This window comes from Danio rerio, chromosome 14 (assembly GCF_052040795.2).
Source record: "Danio rerio strain M-AB ecotype USA chromosome 14, GRCz13ab, whole genome shotgun sequence".
Classification (NCBI taxonomy): Eukaryota; Metazoa; Chordata; class Actinopteri; order Cypriniformes; family Danionidae; genus Danio; species Danio rerio.
The window spans coordinates 29,104,183-29,123,310 of record NC_141034.1 but is presented as its reverse complement, the minus strand read 5'-3'; the positions used below and the strand labels follow the sequence as shown (position 1 = coordinate 29,123,310).

At 35.3% G+C, this 19,128-nt stretch overlaps 1 protein-coding gene across 2 annotated transcripts in view; it reads left to right on the top strand.

Annotated features, from left to right (window-relative positions):
- Positions 1 to 17,407, top strand: part of pde6a (phosphodiesterase 6A, cGMP-specific, rod, alpha) — a 33,351-nt gene extending 15,944 nt beyond the window's left edge. The window contains exons 15-23 of one of the 2 annotated variants that reach the window (XM_087280261.1): positions 1,744 to 1,831; positions 2,004 to 2,104; positions 5,349 to 5,456; positions 5,613 to 5,676; positions 8,418 to 8,492; positions 8,863 to 8,946; positions 10,259 to 10,424; positions 12,861 to 15,026; positions 16,664 to 17,407. In XM_087280261.1, the coding sequence (XP_087136387.1) occupies positions 1,744 to 1,831; positions 2,004 to 2,104; positions 5,349 to 5,456; positions 5,613 to 5,676; positions 8,418 to 8,492; positions 8,863 to 8,946; positions 10,259 to 10,424; positions 12,861 to 12,910 (736 nt within the window). In that variant the 3' untranslated portion in view covers positions 12,911 to 15,026; positions 16,664 to 17,407. Of the gene's footprint in view, positions 1 to 1,743; positions 1,832 to 2,003; positions 2,105 to 5,348; positions 5,457 to 5,612; positions 5,677 to 8,417; positions 8,493 to 8,862; positions 8,947 to 10,258; positions 10,425 to 12,860; positions 15,027 to 16,663 lie in introns of those variants that run through there. The other variant, NM_001007160.2, reaches the window with a different exon arrangement.
- The last annotated feature ends 1,721 nt before the right edge of the window (positions 17,408 to 19,128 follow it).

The following is a 19,128-nucleotide window of genomic DNA, read 5'->3' as shown; positions in this document are numbered from 1 at the left end:
AAATGATAATTTGCTTAATGTTTTTGTACCTTGGTGGTTTCTCTTGTGGATCAAATAAATATGAACACTACTACCAGCAGTAGGGGGTGACAAGTCGCTGGCTCACTAAATCAGGGCCCTATCATACACTCAGCGCAATAAGACGCAAAACATGTTCGGCGCAATTCGTTGCTATTTTCAAACCAGCGCAACAATAATTTTCATGTTTTGCACCTACATAAATATAAAAACCACTGCTTCAATGCCTTCTTCGTCTTTGAGGGCTTTTTTCAGTTTATTCATGACAATTTGCATTTGTATAATGTTATTATTATAAGTAGTAGTAATAGTAGTATTTATTATATGCATATTTATATTTGCTCAGGTTTTTGAGCACACTTAATTATTGTTGTTCATTTATTAGTTTGCTGAAAATTCGAACAAAATTTTGAAATATTTTTCAAACAAATCTTTGTACTCAACAAAAAAAAAAAATATGTAGGCTGATGGATGTCTTCAGTGGAGTGCGTATAACACTATTTTCTTATCCATGAAGGTAAAGGAGTAAAGTAAAGAGTAAGTGAAGAGAAAGAAAAAGTAAAGAGGCCGAATGGAGGAGGCTTATTCTTTATCCTCGTACTGCAGATGGTCTATTTAACTGTTTTCTCACTAGCGAAGCATTCAGTTTTTCCATTTACAAAGTCCAGCATGTAAATTGCAAATGCACTATGGTGCGACACAACTGACTTTTAAAAGGAATGGAAGGTGAGACTCTGAATGGTTTAATGCATGTTATGCACAAAACACACCCAGAACTCATTAAGAAAATAAGCACAACCCTGTTAGACCATGCCTCCTAAAAATAGCAAAAGTAGATTCAGGCATGCCCTTAATACTTTTGAACCACACGCTTTACACTTTGCACCTAGATCTTTAAAATAGAGCCCTTTATGATTCAAACATATGCCGGCATAGTTGATGGTTCATTCCACTGTGGCAACCTCTGATAAATCAGGGACTAAGCTGAAAGAAAATAAATGAATGAATGAAACACAAATGGCTCTTTGTAAATGGATCATTCACTCATTTATATCATTCAAAACACAATTGGCTCTTTGACAATAGATAATTGGATCATTGATTCAAAAAAGAAAAAAGATTAATTCTGGAATGAAACATTGTGGTGTTGCTGTGAGATGCACAATTTTTTTACAAACAGTACAATGTTCTGATCTGCCAACAAAAAATTTTCTAAACAAAGCCAGAGCAGAAAATTGCACAATATTGTGTGTAAAGTGATAATCACATAATATTAAGTTGACAATTAGTTTGATTTCTTTTTAAAATCAGTATTACATTTCTATCATGCACACTTACTTGCATTCAGGAAAATTGCATTCTTGCTTGTGAGATGATGTCACTTTCAAATGCTTTTTCACCTAATAATGCCAGCTTGCACATTGATGAAAAGTTTGTCCACCTCAACCAAATATGCATTTGTTTTATTAACCTATCAAAATTATTGTATGGTCATCTTTGTAAAAGTGACATGTATAGAATGAAATGAGAGTTGGTAGAGGATGGCTGTAAAAATACACTTTTCAAACTCAGCACTTACATTTGAGTAATTTTTCATGTTAAATGACCATGTTAAATTCATGCAAAATAATGTATTAGATTGCAGTTTGCTTATTTGAATATATATTTTATGGGAAGTGTGACCTTCTGGGTTTTGAGAATTGCTTTCTCTGATTATTTTGACAGATCTGGGAATCCACTAGCAAAGCTGCATGGTTCCTCCATTCTCGAGAGGCACCATCTGGAATTTGGAAAAACTCTGCTTAGAGACGAGGTAATGCCAAAATTAATTACATTTTAGGGATTTTTCAAACGGTGTCAGCTATGATTATCTTTTTGAACTCTGCAGACTATTGAGAATGTGCATCTAGTTGATAAGCTCCATAAATAACTGCCTCCTCACTCACAGCCAGCATTTTCCTCACGGAAATAATTTGTTTTCCAAGGCCTTAAATATCTACCAGAATCTGAACAGAAGACAGCACGAAACCGTCATCCATTTGATGGACATTGCTATCATCGCAACAGACTTGGCCTTGTATTTCAAGTAAGAAATTTATTTTTCAACCCTGTGGGATGTACTTTGATTTCGTGAATCATTTATTCAGAGTTAGCCTTGCAGTTAGAGGCGGTTAGAGCTGCATAATGATTAAGACCCTGTTTACACCTTGTATTAAGATGCATTTTGTTCAGTTGGCTCACCAGTAGATGAGAGAACCACATTCCTATTAACACCTACTGTTTTAATCCATCACATTAGTGCACTTTTTCCAATTTCCTGATATTTTAAAAGGGTACGTGGGTGTGTAAATAGTATTTTTCACATTTTTCTATAGTGTATTTTGAAATGACCTTGCACAGTCTTTTAGAAATGCAAAAGAAAAACAAGAGAAAAAAAGATATGAAGTGCAGCATCTTTCAATTACTAGCATTTTCATTCAACACCAAGAGATTCACTTGAGCAGATACCTTGTATATTAAATATTTAATGAGAAATGTGACAAAATGGCAGCAGGATTCTTTGTGTTCCCTCTTGAATTCATTGTTTGCTTGTTTTCACCACTTCAGTTTTTCTCGTCATGCTCTAATTTGCTTGCTGAACTGAAGCTTAATGGGAAATCACACCTAACTAATTAGCCAAACAAATCCTCGCTGATGACCTGACATTGGCTGATAGCCCACTGACAGCTTGGTGTGTCAAGGTCTTTAGAATCCGGACTGTTCAGAGATTATTGTGATTTTTGTATATATTTTTCACCTTCAAATAGACCTGTCACAAAATCTATTTTTGTTGTGCGAGATATGTCGCCAAAATGTATTGCAATAAACAATATTATTGTCATTTTAAGTCCACTTTGACACTGTAATAGCATCATGCATGTACACTCTTCAAAAGAACACTCATTTTATTTTTAAGAATATTTCATTTAATCATAGTAATTTTGACAATTTCATAATTAGGCATTGAAAACAGAATGTGAAAACCTATTTTCTAAACAAATAAACAATAAACATAAATGTTAAGAAAAATGTCCAACATAAAAAAATCATCTAGAAAAAAAAGTAATAGATCCTTTTGTACTAAAGTGTTTTTAACCATACTGATACTGACACCTCCAATAGAGATAGAGAGGCTGTGAAATCAGTAAAATTGTGGCTAGAGTTGTTTTTTATGTATGGGCAATTTATATTGCATCACCAACAATTATTGAGGACATTTATATGTGTTGTGTGATAAGTCGATAAATTGATTATTGTGACAGGACTATCTACTCTAGAAATCCACTCTAACTAGCATGCCTTAACGACATGCCCCATGATGTTTGCGAGAAATTGGGTCAGTAAGCAGAGAGTATATTTTTTGTAGTTTTTACTTTTATATTTTAGATTATGCTGGGTTCAAGGGTGCTAGAACTTCTTGAAAATGCTTTGTGTTGCTTTTGTAATAATTTGTCTTGCCTAATAATAATAATAATAATAATAATAATTAAGGATTTAAATACAATAAAAGTATATGCTTTTACTTAAATTGAAAACACTGGAGTCTGTGCAAGTGCCTATAGCGCATGTTTTTATCTGTGCCCTTTATGATTAAAATTAAAATACATTTAAGATCAAAGGTGATATTTTTAAGATGCAAGTAAATTATATTTAAGAGAATAAATGATTATTCAATGTTGTGTTTGTGGCCAACATACCATCAACATTTTTCTTAGAATACTACACTCACCAGCCACTTTATTAGGTACACTCGTCTAGCTGCTCATTAACGCATATGTCTAATTGCATGGTAGCAACTGAATGCATTTAGGTGTGTTGACATGTTCAAGACGATCTGCTGCAGTTCAATTCAAGCATCAGAATGGGGGTGAAATGTGATTTAAGTGACTTTGAGCGTGGCATGGTTGTTTGTGCCAGAAGGGCTGGGCTGAGTATTTGAGAAACTACTGATCTACTGCAATTTTCATGCACAACCATCTCTAGAGTTTACTCAGAATTGTTCGAAAAACAGAAAATATCCAGTGAGCGGCAGTTCTGGGGGCGCAAATACATTGTTGATGCTAGAGGTCAGAGAAGAATGGCCAGACTGGTTCAGCATAATAGATAGGCAACAGTAGTTCAAATAACCACTTGTTTCAACCGAGTTATGCAATAAAGCATCTCTTAACGCAAAACACGTCAAACCTTGAGGTGGATGTGTTACTGCAGCAAAAGACCACACCGAGTGCCACTCCTGTCAGCTAAGAACAGGAAACTGAGGCTAAAATTCACACAGGCTCACCAATATTGGACAATAGAATATTGGAAAATCGTTGCCTGGTCTCATAAGTCTTGATTTTTGCAGAATTTGGCATCAACAACATGAAAGCATGGATCCATCCTGCCTTGTATCAACGGTTCAGACTGCTGGTGGTGGTGTAATGGTGTGGGGGATATTTTTTTTTTGACCATTTATTTGACCATTTATGTGAAGCTGCTTTGACACAATCTACATTGTAAAAGCGCTATACAAATAAAGCTGAATTGAATTGAATTGAATTGAATATTTTCTTGGTACATTAGTTGAGCATCATGTCAACACCACAGCCTTCCTGAGTATTGTTGCTGACCCTGTCCATCCCATTATGACCACAGTGTACCCATTTTCTGATGGCTACTTCAAGCAGGAGAATGTGCCATGTCATAAAGCCTGATTTAATTAATTAAAATAAGTTTAATCTACTCAAATGGCCTCCACAGTCACCAGAACTCAATCCAATAGAGCATCCTTGGGATGTAGTGGAACGGGAGATTCACATCATGGATGTGCAGCCAACAAATCTGCAGCAACTGTATGATGCTATCATGTCAATATGGACCAAAATCTCTGAGAAATATTTCCAGTACCTTGTTGAATCTATGCCATGAAGGATTAAGGCAGTTCTGAAGGCAAAAGGGACTCAACCTGGTACTAGTAAGGTGTACCCAAATTGTGGCCGGTGATTGTATTATATACTATAGAATAAATAACAACTAGCATCACATATAATGGGATGAAAAATGTATATGTATTAGCCATAGTTTTCCAAATTTGACTTTGGTAAAGGTGTAAGAACCCTGATTATAAAAGCAATCTGGTCAAATGGATTTTCAGTTACCTCTGGACGTGGTCAGAAGTAGTTATTATTCTCAAAAACCCATTTGTCCCTATATTTAGTGTTGTCCATTTGTGATTACGTTGCCAAAAAACACCTAAAACCAAATCTCACAGGCCCTAACATTAAGTATCTACTTGTGATGTTCTTCCACAGGAAAAGGACCATGTTTCAGAAGATTGTGGATCAGTCTAAGACCTACGACAGCTGGGACAGTTGGACCAAATACATGATGTTGGAAACCACTCGGAAAGAGATTGTCATGTGAGAAAAGAACCTAATATTACCCATAAAATCTGTTGGGCCAATAAGCTGATTTATATACCTGCAAAAGATAATATGCGGCGACCAGCATTTGGTGCCATTTAGGGTTCATAAATATGAATTGACTGCATGGTGTTTTGGTTTTCCTCACCGCAGGGCTATGATGATGACTGCCTGTGATTTGTCAGCCATCGCCAAGCCATGGGAGATTCAGAGCAAGGTTAGATATTCCTAATGCATAATGCAGTGTCACACACACAAGGCCTGATACTACAGCAATATATTCAAACATGTAGGGTAGCCAAGGGTGTGACTGCATAGGAAAATGAAATCGCTGGGCTCTCAAGCCGGCATAATGAGTTTGAAGCCCTATTCATATGGTAATGTAGCCATGGATGGGTTGTTTACATTCATTGTTTAACACTCATTATTATATGCATTTCACAGCAGACGGCACTGTAGATCATTTCACATACCTGGTGCTGGATGCCATGCATTTTTAAAAAACGAACAGTGCTTGAGCAATTTTTTTGGTAATGATATTATTATATTCATGGAAGTAGATCTAAGAACAATGGCGGTTGAGCCAAATTTCATAGCTGCAAATGGGACGTGTGCCAGATCTCTCTCAGAGGAAATTATGTAGCGATTTCTGCTTCTTGTTTAAGGCAAGACACTGCTTGTGAAAAGGGTAATACAATTATCTAATAGTATTGCAATACTTCCTCAATTTATTGATTACATTAGGAATGGAAAAAAACATATATGTATTAATGAGATAGTTCACCCAAAAATGTAATTATGTTATCTTTTACAAGTCCCTCCACTTGTTCCAAACTTGTTTGAGTTCACATTTGTTTTGCTGAGCACAGAAGATATTTTAAAGAAAGCTGAACACATGTAGCCATTGATATTATTTTATATTATTAGCTGAGGTTTTCAGCTTTCTTCAATATATCTTCTTTTGTGTTAAACACAAAAAAGAAACTCATAAAAGTTTAAAACCATTTAAGGGTGCATAAATATTGTGTACATTTTAATTTTAGGTGAACTGTCCCATTAAGTTCTAAATCTAAAATGTTTTTTAAATATGCTAATGATTATTTTCTGGTATATGTGATAGTAATTAGTGTTCACAGACTGAGCACTGAATAAATAAACTGTTGCAAGCTATTAGATAAAATATGGATGAACATATATAAACATATCCCTCTATAAAAACCTTGTTGAATAAAACAATTGCTAAACGCTGAATTTGAGGAAAAGAACTGCCTTGTTGTTTTTGATCAAATTTGACAATGGAAACATTTATAATTGTATTCCTGGTGTCTGTTTTTTGTACCCTACTTAAATGCTCTAAGATAATTTGGCAGATCCTGGATCTTTTAATCTTGATAACTGATTTTTGGCTAATTTGGTTTTTAATACAAGTTTGTGAATCAGATTGAAATGTCTGGATGAATTGATCTGAGATCGCAGAGTGTGGTATGAAGGACAGATCTCTCAATCCTCAAAATCACGATCAGCATTGCAACAATTGGCTGACGGCACAGCAGCGAAATGACATCATCTGATTAATATTCAATTATCCCTGTTAGCAAAATTATATAAAACGCTTAGTAAACTGTTTATTAAAGCGGTGGAATGTAATTTTAAGGCCTGGTTGTGTTAATAAGATGCAAAGAAATGTGTGCTCATGTTTCACTTAAAGGAAATGTGTTATTTTTTCATTAATCTCACTTTGATTATGAACAGCTACTCAACTAACATGAAAACGACTGTTATATTTCCTAGTTCCTCTAAAAGGCCCGTCCTAAAGTGACTCTGTTTGGTCATGTGTCATAATGTGCTGCGATTCGTGGATCAGCTCCATTAAGTCAGTCAACCTCATGCCCGCTCTCTAAAATAAAATCTGACAAGTGTCTGCAACGAGTGAAAATGGGGTGCGGCTCCTTTAAGAGAGTTTGCCATTGTGTGTGTGTGTTTATCTGTGTGCGTGTGTATACTATGAACTAAAACAGAGCTAAAATATCAATGGAGTGGCTTCACAACAACTTGGGGAATGTCCTTGAGTGGCCCAGCAAGAACCCAGATCTCAGTCATCTCTGGAGAGATCTGAAAATGGCTGTACACCGTCGCTTACCATCCAACCTGGTAGAGCTTGAGAGGTACTGGGCAAAAATTCCCAAAGACAGGTGTGCCAAGCTTATTCAAAAAGACTTGAGGCTGTAATTGCTGCCAAAGGTGCATCAACAAAATATTGAGCGAAGGCTGTATTACTTATGTATATGTGATTTTTCAGGTTTTTTTTATTTTTAATAAATTCATATTGTCATTATTTTGTATGGTATGTAGAATGTTGAGGAAATAAATAAATTTAATTAATTTTGGAATAAGGCTGTAACATAAAAAAAATGTGGAACAAGTGAAGCACTATGAATACTTTCTGGATGCACTGTATATATACAGTTTTTTTTTTTTTTTTTACCATTTTACAATTTTCCCCAGTGTATGTAATCTATAGGTGACTACTTTGAGGAAACATCAGCATTCAGTACATACTTTCAGTATTACCATTGCCTGAAAAGACCCAACCTAATCCTGTTTATATGAAATAAGCCTGCTCCCACACAGGTTTGAGCTACTAAACCTGTAGCTATAACAACAACTCTTGGATAAGTTTTGAAGAAGCTAATTCAGCTAATGAAGCAATCCACTTCTGAAGAACAGACCACAGATGTTTTGTTTACATCAGACTGAAAAAAATACTCTTTTTGAAAAGCCCAGAATCTCTGGCAGTTGCATGGAAGGTTTACCTGCAGTGTCTCATCTATAATACATATTTGAAATCTTGTTCCACATAAAATCCATGTTCACATCTCTCCAAATGCATCTATAAAGATCATAACCATAAATCTAAGCTTATTATTGACTGAGGCTACTTTTTGCTCTATCCTCTAGGTGGCGCTGTCTGTTGCTGCTGAATTCTGGGAACAGGGTGACCTGGAGAGGACAGTGCTGGAGCAGCAGCCCATTGTGAGAGATTGCATGGAATGAAGGGGGGGTAGGAGGGAACAAAAAAAAAGGAGTAAGAATGAAAAGTTCCCATGGGTCATGTCGTGATGTACTGCCTATTATGCGGTGCAGTGAATCAGAAAGAGCGGTCACAATGGCCCAGTCAAACAGACCACTTCCAAGCCCTCAGTTTTCCTCATTCATGATAGGAATTGTGAAATATCAACTATTGAAGAAAAAAGCCAACCAAATGCTAAAACATAACATAAATATTTCTACTTTATTCGAAATTGATCTTCAGAACTCCTATGTGTAATGGTGGTTTTTTGCATTGGTAGCTAGTGTGTTTTCATATTGATACAGAATTAAGTACACGATGTTTCTTCTCCAGCCCATGATGGACCGGAACAAGGCGGAGGAACTTCCCAAACTGCAGTGTGGTTTTATTGATTTCGTCTGTTCTTTCGTTTACAAGGTGAGGTCCTCCATTTCGATTAGCAAACAAAACGACATATGAGGCTTCATTGATCTACCCTTCTAAATGTTCACAGGATCCAGACGAGAGTCCATCAGGAAGCAGATACATAATCATGAGCAGAAAAAAAACAGTGCTGGTCTTGATCAGTTGTCGGTGTACTTGAATTTTATTGACTGAGAATGTCAGAATGCGTCAGATGAGTAGGGATGGATTAGGGAAATTTTTTCAAGCATAAAAAAACAACTATTATTTTATTTGAAATATTTACATACCATTCAAAGCATTCACAAATTTGAGTTTTTCAATATTAGCCTATAATATAATGATAGGATGTGCAAGGGATGTGCAAACATCTATGCTAACAGATAAATCATTCCTAGAATTTCCTAGATTTTTTGATCGAATATGGATCTGGACATTCTACAACTTTCTTGCAGCTGTAGATTAATATTTGAAGGTTAATTTTATTATAAAGTCATATTTCTTTTTTTATTATTATTTTTTTATTTTATTTGTAAAATATGAATCTCACAGTGTTTTTCATGCAATTGTTCTATCAGTGTAAATACATTCATGTCACCTCTAAGCTGCATTAAAAGTTCTAGATCCAGAAAGTATTGTTATATTGTAACTATATTGAAATGTAAACCTAAGGATCAACTTGATTGATTTTCTCTCCTACTATACAGTATTGCTAAGTTTTGTTGTGGTTTGATAAATGTAATTAAAGGGTCAGTTCACCTTAAAATAAAAATTGTCATAATTTTCCCTCATGTTATTCCGAGCTTTAATAATTTCTTTCATATTTGTGACAGAATCTTTTTTTATATAAGATCTGGAATATACACATATGTTTTTTTTTACTAAATGTCATTTTGAAAGTCATTAAGTAGGTTCATTTTGACTTTATTTACGTATAAACATTGAACTTCAAACTCAAACAAAAGCTTAACATTGGTTCTTGTAGAAATCCTTCAAAAACATTTTGAAGTGTCAAAGTTTTGGGTGAGTAGACTTTCAAATGTGCACCATAAATCCCTCTGATTGATGAAAAAAATCTACATTTGTAGTTTGAAGATACATTTCATTTAGATTTTAAATGTAATGGTAAATAAAAAGTAACAGAATTTTCATTTTGAGGTGAACTAGCCCTTTAAATGAGTTGTTTACATTAAAATTGATCTTATGACCACTAAAAATGCTTAGACTAGCCTTTAAAATGTAATAACATCTAGTATGTCTGAAATTCCTCAACGTTTGAACCCACCAACATGACTCCCTCTTGACTGACTGCTCATCCCTCTTGCAGGAGTTTTCTCGCTTCCATGTGGAGATCACACCAATGCTGGAGCGTCTGCTGAACAACAGAAAAGAATGGAACGCACTGAAGGAAATACATGAGGCCAAAGTAGCCAAGCTGGATGAGGCCAAAAAGGCTAAAGAAGAAGCACATGCTAACTCAGATCATAAACAAGGTAAAGGATCAATCAAGCAGTGTTTCATTGTCTGTTGAAGGAATAGTTCACCACTAAATAACATTTAATTAATTATTTACAAGTTGTATATTAAGAGATATTCTGTGGAACACAAAAGAAGATGCTTTGAACAATATTCACGCTGCTCTTTTACAGCATGATAAAAAAGACTTTTGGGAAATTACTATGGTGGCTAAGAGAACTTAATGTGCTTCAATTTAGGAAAACACATGCAATTGCAAAAAACGCCAGCAAACTAAGAAAAGATCTTCATCTGTTTGACAACACATATTTAAAAAACATGCAGAATTTTCCCACAAAACAAACAAATGAATAAAATGCGCTACGCTTTCTCACAACACAAACAGTTCGTGATGGGAAGTTTGGATCATTTTACTGACTTAGATCTTTGAGTCTTGTTAATTGAGATGAATGAATCTTTATTTCATTCATTTCACCACAATATTATTAAAATGTTACGAGTTGCTTCCAAGCTCATCTACAACTAGCCCAAACGTTGATCACACTACAGTCAAGTCGTAACTAAAATGCTGGAAGAAAGAGAAAATAATAATTTATTATTTACCTGGTCTTTAGTCTATGAATTTATCAGCTCACCTCTTCTGGCAGGTCTTTAAAATTAAGTAGTTCGTTCAGGTCACACTGATAGAGCCATAAACCTAACCAATGCACACAGTCTGAGTTGAAAAGAGCCATGATTAGTTCAAATTTAGTTCACAATTAGTGTCTTTTGGTTTTTGAGTCATTTGTTCATCATTTGACCACATGTAAAGGAAGAGAGATGACTCAAACCCGAGGACTCAAAAAAATGAACCGATCAAATATTTTTCTAGCTGTAAATGCATGATTGGCCACTGTCTTTTAAGTGATAAATGAACGACTCAAACCGAGGACTCGAGTGATGAACAAATCAGATCTTTTTCTGGCTCTGACTGCATGTGATTGGCTACTGTCTTTTTCGTGATGATCAAAGGATTCAAACCCTATCAAGGAATTGAGAAAGAAACTAGTCCTCTCCACCTGTACAAATGTGCGAATGCACAAATAAACAAATCACTCCCTGAGAGGACTCATTGTTCTTGACTCTTACAAAAGATTCATTCAAAATGAATGAATCATTCAAGAATGACTCATCACAGCTCGGAAACACCGCAGAAATCTTTCTAGAGAACCCTAAACCGTGACAGACTCGTCTATTTAGGTTATGGTTATTTAGGCAAATAAAATACAAATGACAAGGGAACCAGGATGTTTAAATAAACAAACTAAAAACTCACCTTTCAAAGATCACCCTCTACTTTACTGAGCAATAGGCTGCGTTCAAAACAGCCTACTACTCAGTAGGTACTGAATTTGAATCAAACGTACTACTCGGTGGTTAGAAAAGTGCCTTCTATTTAGTAAGAATGTGAGCAGTATGACTGGAATTCGGACGTACTACATCCACCATGATCACGTGACCTATCCTCATGAGTTGTGTAGCTTCACTCACAATTATGAATTCTCTCTCGTGTCTCATGGGAAAGCGCTGCGTGCATGGGATGCGCACTTTAGAATCTTGCCGGAAGTAGTAGGTCAACCGGGTTCTTCTCGCATACTGATTTTTGAATTTTATGAATTCGGGCATACTGCTGGGCTCGCATACTGATTTTAGCATATTTTATAGTATGGAATTATGCGGTTTTGGACGCAGCCATAGGCATAGCATTGCGGCATCCTTCACATTTTTGTGTTCTCTTGAAACATTTCCGTTGTGTTTTGATGTTTTTGAAAGTGTGAGAAAATGCAGCACAATTTCCTAATAGTTTGCATTGTCAGAAAATGTAGCGCGTTTTAATAATTTGTTTACGTTGTGTGAAAATGCAGAGTGTTTTTTACAGATGTGTTTGCATTCAAAACGTTTTGCTGTCAAACGGATGAAGATCTTTTCATAATTTGCTGGCGTTTTTTGTAATTGCACTCTCGGCCACCATAAATTACACAAACTTCAGTTTGTTTCTTGCACAAAACTATTGTATGATTTTACTTGTTTTGCGTAGTTATCCTTTTGTGTTTAATGCTGTTTCTCAACCACTTTCCTTGAGGATCACCAGCACTGCATGTTTTGGATGTCTCCTTTGTTTGGCACACCCATTACAGTTGTTTCAGTCTCTGCTAATGAGCTGATGATCTGAATCAGGTGTGTTTGGTTAGGGAGACACTGAAAATGTGCAGAGCTGGTGGTCCTCCAGGATCGTGGTTGAGAAACACTGATTTAATGTATGAAAAAGAGCTGCATGGACATTCTTCAAAATGTCTCCTTTTTTATTCCACAGAATATAGTTTTGTACACAATAAATAAATATTGTTTCTTTAATTTGTAAACCGTTCCGTTAGAAATATATATGCATGTTTACAACTGTGCTTCTCCCACAGGAAACTCTGTCCAACCCGCAGCTCAGTCCAAGACCTGTGTCATTTCCTAGACGTCAAGCAGCACAAAAACACATCGTAAGAATGTACGACAGTGTACCCATAATTTGGACCGCTTTTATTATTTCTCTCAGCAGGATGTCCTGTTAAATCGTTTTGTACTAGTCTTGAGCTTGTAAGTAAAGACATCCCTTTAGTGTTAGAAACAAACTATTACAATGTCTCTTTGACTTTTACAACAATAGCCATGACTGTCAATAGAAAGGTATTTTTAAAGCATTTAAGTACTTTATGGCTGAAACTGTACAGACTAGAGCATTCTTACGAAATAAAACATACATGGGAGTATATTGTGAATACATTTGCTAATTCTATATTGTATTTTTCCATTAATATTTATATGTAGAAATCTAAAAATAAACTGAAAAACTGCTAAGCATAGTCTCTTTCTATTTTCTTGTTTTAAAAAAAGCTTCTTAACTCTGTTGCTGTGCAAAAGAAGACTTCTGCCCTAGGATGCAGTTGTACGCGTGTATGTGTGCTAGTACTAACTGTCCCACTGGGACATACATAACAGTCTTACAAAAGCATTGGATAACACCTAGGGGGTGTTGGCCAAATCGACTGGGAAGGATGAAAGCCGATTGGCAGGACAGCAAAAATAGGCGGACTCAGTGCTAGCATTTACGTCATGTCACAGACGCAGTCACTGCACGTCAATGACTATGATGTCACGTCTTCTGCTACATTTTCCTCACTCTCACAGCAGAGGTGGAGTCAAAATCTGCAACCACCGCAAAAACCAAAATAAGATCTGACGTGATGGCAAATACGCATTCTTACTCTGATAGCTGTGCATTCCTCTCCTTCTCTCTCTCACACACACACACGCACACACAGTGCCGTAGGGAATGATTATTCTGACATCTGAATCACAAACCAACAGAGCGGCAAATTGCCACCAGCCCTCCGAATGGCTGCATTAACAGTGGTTTCATTCAGCATGTTCTGCTACATAACCTCAGTGAAAGAAACTGGCACAATTAGCTGCACATTCTAAAATTGTAGACGGTCTGCATGGATACAACAGAGCAAGCCATTTGCAATTGGCTGGCATTTCAGTGCAGTAACCAATCAGACAGTTTCCGGTTGAGCTATTCTGTTTGTACAATGAAATAGTCATGCGGAACATCAGGGAAAAAAAGTGGCGGCCTTAAAGCAAGTGCTGCTTGGTTTCAAGCATCTTCCGTGCTCTGAAACAGAAAAGTGTTAATTTCTGTGGAAGATATTCTCGCTGTTTACTTGATTGTAAAGTGAAGGTCAGAATTAGACAGCCTACAATTTTCTATATTTCGAGGTTACCGCTTAGTCCTGTTTGAGGTTTCCCAAGAGCAATGAAGGAGCAGTTCGTCACTCTGGAATTATAAGGTTTCTATCTGCATTCTGAATGATTTTGAGATAATGAGCTTCAAAGTTTTTGCATTCCATAGCAAACAGTATGTATGTAACATTTTTTTTAATAAAAAGTCTTAAAATTTAAATAAATGACGAGTTTTTAAAGCATATGCCATGAGCAGGGCCAGACGAAATCTGCGGACGTTTTTTGCCATTTCTGCTGAGAATTTTGGTAAAAATCTGCAGATTTCTGCGGAATTATTTTGGGAGTATCCAGCAGAGTATCATAACTAAACCCTTAATATAATAAATAAAAAGTAATAAATTACTGAATAAAAACTGAATAAATTCAGATTTACACATTTACTCAAGTTAAAAAACAGAGTTAATAATGGGCTAAAATCTGCGGAATTCTGCAGAAATTCTGCGGAATTCTGTGCGCACATATTCCGTGTGGGCCTACGAGTTTCAAAATTATTACCTTACAGAAAAAGAAGAAATAAATAAAACAAAAAAAAGACCACTATACGATACTTCTCGTTTATTAGTGTAAATCTGGCTCTTGGTGATAATTATCTTGCAAACCTTATTTAACTGGCAGATTATCTTAACAGTTTTTACTGACTTTCCAAGATGTTAGGCCTTTTTTAAAGTGACTGGAACTCTCCAAAAGCAGGTTGTCCAGTTGAACGCCAAAGGGACGACCTTTCAGCCACATCTCAAGAAGGTAGTCATTTCATATTTGTGATTTCCAGATTATTGCATCTTTACAATGTCACTAACTCATTCAAGTCCCACAAAAAGACTGGTCGTCCACCAAAGACAAATGCACGAGAGAACAGGATAATATGGAGAATCTCAATGATCAATCAGGTCAACACTGCAGCTGGAATTGCTCAGCGATTCAGGATAAGGATTTGTCTTGGCATATTGTTTTAACATTTGGGAGAATTTGGACTATAATAAGCAGTGACCAAACATCTCATCAGCAGAAAGAAGCCTAGATTAACCTTTAATCAAAAGGCCAGATTAAATACAGAAGTCATTGGGTCTATGTATACTTATGCAAATGTGTTTAAATCTACATTTACTCAGTTTTTACATTAATTCCAGTAATATTATTGAATAATATGCAAATGTTTAATTGATTTATGTTCAATACAGTTTGAAAAGTAAAAGTTTCTGTCTTTTAGTAGCTATATGAGACTTACTTTGTTTACCAAATAAGTGATTCTGATTGGATTTGTGTTAAAAAGCAAATTTTTCATATCATGTTAAGTTTTTATTTACTACGCTCTCATTATTTATTTATTTGACAAAATTCTGTGCAGAAATAGCAAATAATTCTGTCTGGCCTTTTATAAGTGCCCTTTTAAGGGTCCTTTATAGCTCTGAAAGCGTTCACTAGATTGTTTGAAATCCACACCTATCAGCTGATCCATCAGCGGATCTGTGGGCAGTTCAGCTGATAGACTTAGCCTCCATTTATGTTGCTCAGTGAAGAACATGGTTTAATATTACCAATATGCCAATAACAGACATTTAAGTTGAGTAATGTGAGAACAATGGTCAAATTTAATATAACGATTTAACCTGCATGGAAACGTTGTCATATTAAATTTGTTTTTGAGAGCTAAAGTGGCAGTGTTCTTGCTTTTTCAATTGTGTCTGCCTTAATCAAGCTCCTGCCTTTTAGTATTATTTGGACGTGTGCACACTGATGTTTTTCTTGTTGTAGAACAATAGTCAACCCATAACTACTCTTTCATTAGCTGCTCCTGACATAACATGATATCAAGTCAGCCGACTGATCCAGATATTCGGCATGCTAGATATTTGTTTGTTTTTTTTGCCAGCGAACCTCTTTGATACATTGTTAAGTAGTTCGCACATAAGTATTGCAGAGAGCAGATCACCCGCTGATTTTTTACTCTATCACAGCCAGACTTGTCAACGAGTTCCTTAATCTGCAAACCATGCTAAAATGAGCTTGGCATAAGGTAGGATGTTGTTCTGATGTATACTTGTGTATATATAATTTGCTGATGTGAGTACAAAGAGACACACCTGCCCATTTCAATGATGAAAGCAATTTTAAAGGGTTAGTTCACTATAAAAAGTAAATGATGTTATTAATTGCTCACCCTTGTTTCGTTCTAATCTCTCGAGACCTTCATTCATTTTCGGAAAGCAAATTAAGATATTTTAGATGAAACCCAAGAGCTCTCTCTCATCCTCCGTGGAGAGCAGAGGTCCTGAGATGTTCAAAGTCCAGAAAAGGAACCAAAAATGTGTGCACTTTTTTAGCACTTTTACTATGAGCAAAACAACGCTTCCTTTCTGGACTTCTCGTGAACATTATTGTCTTTGGAGAATGGGAGAGCTTTCGGATTTCATCTAAAATATCTCAGTTCCTATGATGTAAAAGTCTCAGAGGATTGGAACGAGGGTTAGTAATAACGTCTATTTCTTTAATCTGTTTAGGACTGAGGGAATACATCATGTTTATCATCAAACTAGTGGAACGCTGAACCCTTAAAAGGCCCATATGCTTTTAACCACATTGGTACATCTGTAACCTTAATATATTTTAGCATATTTCAAATACAATAATTCCATCAGAGTTTTAACTTGATTGCATTACTAATGAAAAATGCTGATCAAAAGCTTCTCTAGATTTGATCTCCACTGTATATTTATATTTACAATATTTTTATTTACTATTATTTACTATGATCTTCTATAGTATGTGAAGCTCCTTTGACACAATCTACATTGTAAAAGTGCTGTACAAATAAAGGTGAATTGAATTGAATATTTCTGGTCAGTAATGCAAACACATGAATTCAATACAAAGTTGAATATTGTTCATTATGGATTTTATTTTTTTTTGGAGGCAAAACAATGAATATATGTACTTTTTTGTTGTTGTTTTTTTTTTTTACAGTATAGGAGGATCAGTTTCTACAGTTTAATAATGTAAACAATCTCAGAAGAGAAATGTGTTCAGTTTAAAAGGAAGCCATCATCTTTTTTTAAAACTATTTACATGAATTAAAATATAATTTATGACATCAAATAATTTCCACTATATAGATTTGATCTAGGAAACTAGATTTTAACAATTTAAAAATACTGAAATGCATTTGTCTCCACATTCTCATGATGTATGAAAATCACACGATACAGAGAAAAAGAAATGAAAATAAAACCAACACCATTTCAAGACATCCAAACTAAGTGGCATATAAATAAAAAAAAAACAACTCAAAACCAATATATGTAAAAATATAAAATCTTACTATCAGTATTTACCAAAAAAAACTACGTTAAAAAAAGGAAAATCATAGCGAATTTGATAGTCATTAGATGTAAATAGTCAAAAAACGAAATCAATAAAAACAAGTCAATGAAGAAAACAATGTATGCCCTTTGACTCAGATTTTGTTTCCACAAAAGACAAGGTCTTAAAGCAGCAAAACAATGCGACATAGATGTGCGATTCATTAACTGATGCTCTGGCACCATAATGACACAAATGCTAGATCCGCTTCTTGATAAAAAAAAAAGGATCCAAGGTTTAGCACAGACGATATAAACTTTCCCAGAATCTGATTCGAGCAGAAAACTCTCTTCAATCTTGAAAGAGCGTGTACTGTGTTAACAACAAACTTCAGGGCTGTATATGTAGTGAAATAGAAGTGACATTTTGTATGAACTAAAATAAAAAAGGAAGAAATCACATGCGCTCCTTTACTCAATCTCTCTCTCACACACAGGATCAAGCCAAACAATCATGACATTCGTGAAATGGATTTGATGTTATACCACACGCTTCTCCGGTATCCAAACATCAAATGTACTTTTTGGTCAACTTGTCTAGCGATTGCTAAAATGAGGGCTGGAAAAATGTATTGCATTGAAGAAGGTTCCCTTTGGAAGTTTTTTTTATTTTTTTTTTATTTTTTTATTATTATTTTTAATTTGGATCTGTACATTCTAGATTGACAGTGCTGAAATGTATTGAAGTGTTCTGAAACACTGAATAAAATGGTCTATAACAAATTATATCATCTATATATTTATCTACACAAACACACAAATATATATGTATATATATATAATCATATATATATGTATATACCTTTTATAATATGGCTGTATTGAAAAAAGTTTACTCACTTCAGTAAAGAAAACACATTGGATTGTAAAGGAGATCAGATAGGATTGATAGCTTTGTTTTCCCCTAGGGTTTAAGGCTCTCCTTGTGAGATTGGGCTGTCTGTGTATTTTCCTAATGAAAGCCAGCGGTTTTTAACCGTCAACCTTCGTTTTTTTCCCGAACCATCTGAGCTGTCTACAACACCGTACAGTACAGGATCCAATTTCCCCTAAAACGACCAATCTCTCCAGTGAGAAAGGCTCACTCTGATCTCTTAAGCGGTATTGCATCTCAATTGCATAAAACGAAAACACATTAAAGTCATTAAAAAGAACCATTTCTAAAGAGACACTTCATATATATATATATATAACTGTGTTTGACTTATGAAGCCATTTCAACAAAAGTTCCCTTCTGGATTTCCCTGTATTGCTTAACGCTGCATCATGGGGTTCACCAACAAACCAATCAGATCCACCCTTTAAAACCACACGTTACCACGTCGCTGTACAGCACATAACCATACATCTCATGATTACACAAGACACAGTGCTATATACACATTATATACGTCTCTCTCTCTATATATATATATATATAATCATGTAAACCAGCACATCTCTTGCTTGTTTAGTAGTAGACATACTAAGCACAAACACTCATTCAGCTTGTTTTCTCAAGATGGGCAAATTGGTCAGTGTTCAGAGGCCGTGT